At 65.6% G+C, this 9,570-nt stretch overlaps 3 protein-coding genes across 3 annotated transcripts; all 3 read left to right on the top strand.

The window, feature by feature from the left end:
• Positions 1-1,094: 1,094 nt before the first annotated feature.
• On the top strand, positions 1,095-1,390 carry EMIHUDRAFT_251253 (hypothetical protein; the record flags this gene model as incomplete). The annotated part of the gene is made up of 2 exons (XM_005792608.1): positions 1,095-1,241; positions 1,364-1,390. The coding sequence occupies 2 exons, from the start codon at positions 1,095-1,097 to the stop codon at positions 1,388-1,390; spliced, it is 174 nt and encodes a 57-aa protein (XP_005792665.1).
• A 2,953-nt stretch (positions 1,391-4,343) lies between these two features.
• EMIHUDRAFT_251255 (hypothetical protein) lies at positions 4,344-4,761 on the top strand (the record flags this gene model as incomplete). The annotated part of the gene is made up of 2 exons (XM_005792609.1): positions 4,344-4,574; positions 4,735-4,761. The coding sequence occupies 2 exons, from the start codon at positions 4,344-4,346 to the stop codon at positions 4,759-4,761; spliced, it is 258 nt and encodes an 85-aa protein (XP_005792666.1).
• Positions 4,762-5,371: 610 nt separating this feature from the next.
• On the top strand, positions 5,372-6,706 carry EMIHUDRAFT_251256 (hypothetical protein; the record flags this gene model as incomplete). Its single annotated transcript, XM_005792610.1, has 3 exons — positions 5,372-5,398; positions 5,475-5,537; positions 6,374-6,706. The coding sequence occupies 3 exons, from the start codon at positions 5,372-5,374 to the stop codon at positions 6,704-6,706; spliced, it is 423 nt and encodes a 140-aa protein (XP_005792667.1).
• Between the last annotated feature and the right edge of the window lie 2,864 nt (positions 6,707-9,570).

A 9,570-nucleotide genomic window follows, 5' to 3' on the forward strand; every position in this document is an offset into this window, starting at 1 on the left:
GGAGGGGGGCTTAGAGGGCTCGGCGGAGGAGGGCTCGGCGGCGGAGGAGAGCTCGGCGGAGGTGGGCTTGGCGAGTCGGGAATCGCCTTCGCATTTGAGGTGCCAGATGCACTTGCAGAAAGGCCCTCGCCGCAATCGTTAGTGTCTGTGATTATCACGTCCGCGGGCCCTGTCTCTGCATGGATCTTCCATGCTCCGTCTGGCGGGATGTAGTTTGAGACCGTCGCGGTGAAGGAACCCAGACACACGCTTTGGTCAGACGTCCCCAACTGGATATTGCTGCCCACGTTCAGCTCCTTGACTTTGTCGTCGCCACCAGAATCCATGACAACATCGTTGCAGCAAGCAGGGTCTGGTGTCCAGCTAATGTCAGTGAGGACGACGACGCCCGCACCAGCCCGCTGCAACGAACAATCCTTGCACATATCTACGTTTATGGTGGCGCCGCTCCTTACCTTGGCGTCAGCTGGATCACGGTTTCCCTTCTCGCTATTGTTCTTGATACAGATTTCAATGTCAATCTTTTCACCCAGGTGAAGACCATCCGTGAAAGGGTCGCCGCAGTGGTAGCAACTTACAAGAGGTATGATTGCCGCTGAGGCGGAGCAGCTAGCGTCACCTCCCCGGACAGGAGAGCCGAGGTGTGCGGCCGAGATCGACATGTCGCGCAGCCCTCCTGGCCCTTAGCGCCCCTTCGAGATGCACCAACAGCGCCGCGGCTGCCTGTGCAACGGCCAAGACGGCGGCCACAAAACAGAGGGCGAGAGGGGACCTCCCGGTGTTGTTTGGTATTTCGGTTACCGTAACCCCCCTCTCCCTCCGAGTGCTCCTTTCTCCCATCAAGCCCTTTAGAACCCTCGCTACGTACAAGGGAGAGAGAGATCGCCGTGCAAAGCTCGCTTCCGAGCTCACGCCGCGCGTACGTGGGTAGGGCCTTTAGGGCCTAGATAGAGAAAGTACACACCCCTTCTTTCTCCCCTTTCTTCCATTACCATCCGGAATCGACCCTATCCAGTGCTCAAGAAAATAATTCCCTCTGATGACATCCCCAAAGTAATTTGGCGACTTCGCGCGATCGTTCGTCCGCGTCAACCATGGCGCAAGCAAGGCCACCGTCCCCGTGCCCCGCCTTGGCGCCAGAGGAGGCATGCAAGGCCGAGTGCGCCACCCGCGGCCATTGCTGCAACGCGCACCTGCACCAAGGCTCGAACCAGCACCTCTCATGCCTGCAAGCCTGCATGGTCCGGATGCGCGGGACAAACAGGTCGGCCTGCACAGGCCTCTGCACCGCCGGATGCTCGCGCGTCGTCGACGGCTACGCGTACCGCACATGTGGCCAGTGTACTGACGTCCCTGCGCACAGGCCAAGCGCGAGCGGCCCTTGCTCTGAAACCTATGGCACCTCGCCAGACACATGCATTGCGGGATGTGCAATCGAGCCTGACGTTGCTACCGGCTGCCGCCCGCCGCCGCCGCCGCCGCCGCCACCGCCAGCGTGCTGGCAGTACTGCTCCACGCATACCTCGCCATGGTACAACAAGTGTGCTTTCATCCGCCATTGCCTCGAATGCCCAGAGTGCTCCAAGCCTCAGCTGCCCTGCAAGAATTGGTGCCACGCGCACACCTCCAAGTGGATGGGGTGGAATGGCAAGTGCAGCTGGCAGGGTGGGAGGCTCTGTGGAGGCTGTTGGGACTGTGTCACTCCGTCGCCGTCAAACCCGCCGTCAGCGCCACCACCTCTCCCATACCCGCCAGGGCAGGCGCCGGAGCCACCGCCGGCGTCGCCGCCCCCCGGCCCAAAGCCCCCCCCTCCTTCCCCCTACCCTCCCGGCCAAGCGCCCCTCCCTCCGCCACCACCGTCTCCACGGCCGCCGCCCCCGCCGCCGCCGTGGCCCTACCCACCTGGCGAGGCTCCTCCTCCGCCGCCGCCGCCATCCCCGAGGCCTCCACCGCCATCGCCCCATCCGCCCGGCAAAGCGCCCCGCCCGCCGCCGCCGCCGCCGCCGCCGTGGCCACGGCCACCGCCACCGCCACCGCCAGCACCACACCCGCCAGGCCAAGGGCCACGCCCGCCGCCGCCGCCATCTCCGAAGCCGCCACCACCGTCTCCGAGTCCGCCGCCACCATCCCCCGCCCCAGCACCGCCTGGTATGTCGATCCAGACACTGGTGGCAAGCTGCTCGTGCCGCACCGCCGGCTGCGTCGCCGTGTGCATGATCCCGCTCGCTACCGTCTCTGACGCTCATACCGCGTCGCTCACCGTGCTGTACCGAGGAGACTTTGGCTCAAGGACCGAGTACGCAGACGCCTTCATCAACGGCGCGGACACACGCTCTTTCCGGTGCGGCCCCGGCGGCGAATGCGAGTCGTCGTTCCGCACCTGCGTCGACGGCCTCGACGTGCTCGAGGCGGTCCGCGGTGTGGCGGGTGGCGCGCTCGAGGTCGCGTTGCACGCCACGTCAGCGGTCAACTTCTGTGCGTATGCCAACTACGAGGCGGCCCTCGAAGTGACCGCCGTGCGCATGCCGGCCACGCCTCCCGTTCCACCCTTGCTCCCTCCCTCCCCACCGCCCCCTCCGTGCCTGAGCTGGTGCTCCTCTGAGACGAACTCTTGGTACGCAAAGTGTGGGTGGCAAGAAAAGTGCCGCGGGTGCGACGAGTGCATGCGGATGGCAAGCTCCTGCAAGTGGCTCTGCGGGCGGGAGACCCACCCGTGGGCCCAAAAGTGCAGCTGGCTGAAGTGCGAGGGCTGCCCCGAATGCTTCACGCCGCCGCCACCATCGCCGGCGTTGCCATCGGGGACCCAACCGTGCTTGCACTGGTGTGCAGACCACACCGACGCCTGGAGCGCGAAGTGCGAATGGCAGGGCCACTCCCTCTGCGGAGGTTGTGCTGGCTGCCCGACGCCGCCACATCCGAGGCCGCCGCCGCCATCGCCCGCCCCGCTCATGCCGGGGTTGAGCATGGTGACCGCCTCCTGCTCGTGCCGCACCGCCGGCTGCGTCGCGAAATGCACGCTACCACTGCCCTCCAACCTCTCCCCGGCCACTGCGTCGCTCACCGTGCTGTACCGCGGTGACTTTGGCTCAAGGACCGAGTACGCAGACGCCTTTATCAACGGCGCGAGCGTGAGGGCCTTCCGGTGCGGCCCCGGCGGCGAGTGCGAGTCGTCGTTCCGCACCTGCGTCGACGGCCTCGATGTGCTCGAGGCGGTCCGCGGTGCGGCGGGTGGCGCGCTCGAGGTCGCGTTGCACGCCACGTCAGCGGTCAACTTCTGTTCGTATGCCAACTACGAGGCGACGGCTTGCTGACTGTGTAGCCTCTCCCCCCGAGCGCATGAGCCGGGCGTCGTGGCGTAGGCGACGCTGACTTACATGTAGGAGGTTGCTGCGAGCCAGTGCTCCCGTCCCTACGCCGCCGCTCTCGATTACCCTCCTCAAGCAGAAGCGTCATGTAACAACCAACCACGATGGGTGCGACCGATCGTGCGACAAGCGGCTCGTTCAGCATGACAAGGATGGTCTAGCTAGCGCACTTTACCCTCCTTCCTGGGTCCTCAGGTCGCTCAAGCATCAGCTCACACAAACGCATCTAGATCCGCAAGCCGCATGCATCACCGGGGACCGTGCCCAGCCTCGCAGTGCTGCGCGTCGGGAGGCTCCCGTCGGCGCTCAAGAGACGGAGAGACGTAGACGGAGTTGTGGATCACTCCTCCATTTCAAATTACCCCATGCAGAAACGAGACAACAACAGCCGTGAAGAACTTGGCGCTTGCAGCGCCGGCGCGATTTCTTTCGACGCAAGCGCGCCTCTCAGGGTTCCGGCTCCTACCCAGATAGGGGGTCTGTTCTCCACGGTTAGACCCTATGCAATAGGTAGGTAGGTCCGGTTTTGACCGCCCCAGAGGGCCCCGCAATAGGTAGGTAGGTGGTGGTGTGGTGGTGGTGGTGGTGGGTGGGTGGGTGGGGGGGGGGGTGGAAGTAAAAAACCGCTTCGCTTGCGCGGGAGACGGGCCGCGCGTTTGCCGGAACGGGGCCATGCCAGGCGAGTCGCCTGCGGCTGGGACGCCAGCCGAGACTAACGGGTATTCACAGAGGGCTAACGGGTATTTTTTCGCTTCGCTGCGCGGCCTGGGAATAGGTAGGTACATGGGGCACGGAGCCTGGCGATTGGCGCCCGCAATAGGTAGGTAGGTAGGGCGTTTTGGTGCGAGTCGTGACAAGACCCCCTATCTGGGTAGGAGCCGGAACCCAGCGGCACGACGCGAAGCGGCTTGGAGTGCACGCCCAGCTCGTGCCTGCTGCTCGCCGGCCACCCGCTCTCGACGAAGTCGGGAGCCACCGATGATGACCGCCCCCCAGGGAGCCTCGTCATCCGCCGACATCACAATCCAGGAGGTGTACGAGTTCCTCTCCGACCTGCCCGGCCAGGAGACGCCGCGCGGAGCATGCGCAACCGCAGCCCTGAGCCGCAATTCGTCCATGGACTCGGTGCACGCGTCGCTCGTCGCCCAGGCTGCGGCACAGCAGCTGAGCGGCGGAGTTGGTGCATCGCCTATGATCGTACCCGTCTCGGTCGTGTCGTCGTCTGAACCCTCCTTCGACATGGGAGGCCTCGGAGGCAGTAGCAGCAGCGGCGGTGGCACTGGCGACACCAGCGGCGATGCGAGCGGTGCGAGTGGCGATGTCGGCGGCGGCGGCGACGACGACGACGCCCCCTCCATCTCTGCGGCAGGGGCCAGCTGCGCGGGCAGCCCCGTAGCAGCCGCGACTGGCAGCCCCCTCGCCGGCGCTGCCACGGCGCCCGACGAAGCGGGTGAGAGCTCGGCGGGGTCGGCGCTGGCGACACAGACCTCTGCAGCTCCGCAGCTGCAGCAGGCGCGACTACCAGAACCGGAGCCGCAGCTGCAGCAGCCGCAGCTACCTCAGCCACCTCAGCCGGAGCTGCAGCAGCTGGAGCCGATGGCTGTGGAGGTGCAGCCGATAGCTGTCGACGGATGCTACGGAGTCGTGGCAGACGCACCGATGGCTCCAGCTCCGGAAGCGATGGCTCCAGCTCCAGCGAGCGGCGGCGCGGGGTCGAGCAGCGGCGCGGCGGCGAGCGGCAGCGCCGACTCCTCGCAGAGGAGAGCCTCTCCTAGATGCGCCGCACGTGTCCCTCCCCGCCTCCCCGCCTCCCCTCCCCCCCTCCTCCTCTCCTCCCCTCCTCCCCTCGCCCGCCCTCCCCGCCGCAGCTGCGCACATGGACCGCTCTTCTCACCGAGCCGTCTCGCCGCTGCCACAGGCGCCCAGGCCGGGGACGAGGCCGCGGCGGCGGCGGCGGCGGCGGGCGGCGCGGGCGCGGTGGCGACGACGAGAAAGCGCGGCAGCACATGTGTACGTGGCCAAACTGCGGGAAGGTCCGCTCGCTCCTCCATGCCCCCCACCCCGCCGCCCCTCCCCTCAGCTTGACGGCTGCGCCACCGGGCGGGGCAGGCGTTTGGCTCCAAGTGGGGCCTCGGGCGCCACTACCGCATCCACACGGGCGACAAGCCGTGGGTCTGCACGGTCGAGGGGTGACCACGCACCCCACCCCACCCCCCACCCCTCCCGCCTGCCTCCCGCCTGCCTCCCGCCCCCCGAGGAGGCTCGCGCGCGCCTCGCGCCGCCCCCGCCCCCGAGCCCGTGCCCGCCGCTCCCCCGAGGTGCGACAAGCGTTTCGTCGACCGGACGCTGCTGCAGCGGCACATGAACACCCACTCGAACGAGCGCCCCTTCGTCTGCCCTCGGCGCGGCTGCGGCAAGCGCCTCTGCCTTCTCTGCCCCTCCCCAGCCGCCTCGCGCCCGCCTGTAGTCCCGGCTGCCGCAAGGCCTTCAAAGTCAGCAAGCACCTCGAGTACCACCTTCGGCTGCACGACAAGCCAGACTCGTTCGCGTGCGACATCGACGGCTGCGAGAAGCACTTTGCGACGCCCTCCTCTCTGCGGATGCACCGCCTCCTCGAGCACGGCCGGCCGGGCGACGAGTCTGCCGCGGAGCAGCAGCTGCGCGCCGCCAACCAGACCGTCGCCGACACGCTCGACAAGAGCAGGACACAGCTCGCGGAGGCGACTTCCTAGACACCTCCTAGACACTTCCTAGACACTTCCTAGACACTTCCTAGACACTTCCTAGACACTTCCTAGACACTTCCTAGACACTTCCTAGACACTTCCTAGACACTTCCTAGACACTTCCTAGACACTTCCTAGACACTTCCTAGACACAGCTCGCGGAGGCGCGGCCGCCGCCCCATCGCCCGCCGCCCCACCACCCCACCGCCCGCCCGTCGCACTTGCCATGCACACGTCTGCTACACGTGCTCTACACGCCCGCAGGTCCAGGCGGCGGTCAAGGCGGCGACTGCCGAGTCTCGGCAGCAGAAGGAGGTTGCCAAGATGCGCGAGCAGTTGATGGAGGCCCTTCAGAACGAGCACTCCCTCCTCGCCGACGCGCTGGCAGGCAGCGGCGGCGACGCGGGCAGCGCCACAGACGGCTCGGACGGCTCCTCGCTGATGAGCAGCGGCGTGGACGCCGCCCTCGCTAGCCTCTACCACTCTAGCGCGAGCGGCAGCAACGGCCTGAGCGTCAACCTGTCCATGCCCGCCGTCCTCGCCCTAAACGCCCTCAGCGGCGGCGACGACGGCAGTGCCATCGCGTGTGGCGATGGCACGCGAGCAGGGTGGTAGGTCGGCCTGCTTTTGAGGCTCCGTAGTCATCATCTTGATCATCGCTTCGAGGTAATCATCGCGTGTTGGCCTCGCTGCGACCGTGTCCACATGTGAGTTCCGTCTCGATGAAAGCCAGCCTGCGCGAGATGAGTCATGAGATGTTTCATCATTCACATGTTTGCGTCTACTCACACGTAAACTCATCAAAACTGACGAGGATCCGAGGCGTCCCCCCGGACCCCGGTAGAGCGTACGCACGTGCACGGAGGACGGAGTCCGGAGAGACGGAACGAGACGGAACTCCGCCCGCGCGACGGCGGCGAGAACCCGGGCGCACCACGATGGAGTTCGAGTTGGAGAGCCGAGAGAGGTCGGTGCGAGAGTTGAGGCGAGAAAGAGACCTGGAGAGAGAGAATAGTGGAACGAATTTTTATCCATCGCGTCCGAGTTCTCCAGCTGATCGTTGGTTGTATTTGTTGATTGGTCCTTTAAATCTCCTGGGTTGGCGTGCCCCGAGAGCTGCGTCTGGAGCTCCCGAGGCACATCGCCACACGACCCCGGCGTCGGCGCTCAAACAGGCCCCACACTGGGAACCACACACACACATGCGCCGACGCCGTGAGGACAGGACACTCCCTGTCCACACAATATACAATCAGAGAACACTCGCGTGCAAGGGAAGAGGAGGGTGGGTCACGCGAGATTGCGCACGACTCGGACGATGGGGTTGAGCAAGCAGCCCGAAGCTGCGAGCCGACGGCGACGCGTGCTTTCGGCGTTTCGGCGATTTGGATGGATCGCACGTTTTGTTATGCTTGCTGTTCCCCTCTCCTCACGTTGTTGGATAACCTACATAGCCGCTGCGCGGCTATCTCCGATTATCCATCGCGTCCGAGTTCTCCAGCTGATCGTTGGTTGTATTTGTTGATTGGTCCTTTAAATCTCCTGGGTTGGCGTGCCCCGAGAGCTGCGTCTGGAGCTCCCGAGGCACATCGCCACACGACCCCGGCGTCGGCGCTCAAACAGGCCCATCGCGCCGGCTGCCGGAGTGGAGAGTCCCAGGTTGTCTCATAAAGACCCATCGACAAATTGGGGTCGCCGCCCGGTAGGAGGTGGCGGCCGTAGCTGCCCCGGGCGTGTAGTTGCTGCTCCAATCGCACATCGATCCCATCGCATGTGGCCCGCCGGACGTCTTTCCTCTCATGGTCGAGAGACTGGGGGAACCGGCCGGGACAAATCCTCGAAAATCAGAGGAGCAGCAGGGGATGCGGTGCACCTTGGTACCCATGTCTGGTGTGGGGAGCCCGGTCGACCCTGCCCCCACCCCACAAACATGTTGCCTTCGCCTCGCGGCTCAGCGGTAACTGGGTGCACCTTGTTAGGTTCACGCCGCCCCAGCTCAGGTATGTCACGTTCACGCCGCCCCAGCTCTCGTCCAGTGCCAATTCCTGCAAGGGAACAGCCAGGACGGGCCCGCCACCGGCGGGCGGGCGGGGGGGCGGGGCGAGGGCAGGGCGGGCTGGCAGTGCGAGCGCCTGTACAGGCTGCGCTGCTCAGCTCCGCCACGCTTGTCATCTCGAGCTCTGTGATGCGTCAGAGGTCCATTGCCTCCTCGCGCCCACCACCCATGTAGGCTCGCTCGAGATGGCTCACAAGCCTCACAGGTGGCCACGAGGCCTCGAAGGTGGCTGTCAAGCCTCGGCTTACCCAGACACGCCTCTAGCACCCTTTGGCGTACCGCTGGTCGCCACAGCGGTCGCCTCTTTGTGTTCGCCACGATGGGGTCGTCACACATTGTGGACGCCCGACTGTGTGGACGCCATGGCGCGGCCTTGGCCTCACGCCATGGACGCCACTGTGGGGCTCGCCTGGCGTTCTCGCCCGGTCGGCACCCTTGTGTCGGGACGCCACGTCGTGATCTCGCCCCTTGTGGTCGACACTGAGGTCGCCAACTGTGGACGCCAGCAGCTTACCTTTGGCTTGCTATTGGCATGCCTCTGGCTTGCCTCTGGAGGACTCGGTCATCCGTCCTCGGACAGCTCCACCTCAGGCCCAATGCCTTGGCGGCGGCGGGTTGGGGAGCTGTCTCTCTGGGCGTCACGTTGCATACTGTCTTGCACGTGGCCCCAGTGGAGGTCTGCCCATGTGGGCCGGCCTCTTCCTTGCCGCACCAGTACGGTTCCTGCGCTGCCTGCATTGCAATCGACATTGCGGCGGCATGCGGCGGCATTGTGACGGAACGTCTGGGTGCGGCGGAACGTCGGCTCGAAAGGCCCCATCGCCGACGATATGATGCACCTGCCCCACTGGCGTGGGATCAGGGCGAGATGTCATCACGCGAGATTGCGCACGACTCGGACGATGGGGTTGAGCAAGCGGCCCAAAGCTGCGAGCCGACGGCGACGCGTGCTTTCGGCGTTTCGGCGATTTGGATGGATCGCACGTTTTGTTATGCTTGCTGTCCCCCTCTCCTCACGTTGAAGGATAACCTACATAGCCGCTGCGCGGCTATCTCCGGACAGTGTAACGGCAGTCGCCGAGCAGTGTCGCTCACACAAGCCGCAGCACAAGTGACTGAGGGCCAGTGAGGGCGAGCCCATCGCTGTCACAGCTGTGGCAGCCGCACAGTAGGCTGTGTCAGCTGTGCAGAGTGTGGTGAGCAGCAGAGGAGCTGCTCTCCAGGCTTCTGGGTCGCAAAGAGCTGCATCCCACCGAAAGCGCTGTCGAGGTTCGCCGAGCGCGGCGAAATCGGGGGACACCGTCACCGACGAGCGCGTTGGACTTTTCACTCCGGACAAAGACGGCCACACGCACACGAGCTGCGGCCGTGTCGCCGTCATAGCGGCGAGGCGCGGACAGGCGAGGTGGGTCGCGTCCCCCGA

This window comes from Emiliania huxleyi (genome assembly GCF_000372725.1).
Source record: "Emiliania huxleyi CCMP1516 unplaced genomic scaffold EMIHUscaffold_1065, whole genome shotgun sequence".
Lineage (NCBI taxonomy): Eukaryota > Haptophyta > Isochrysidales > Noelaerhabdaceae > Emiliania > Emiliania huxleyi.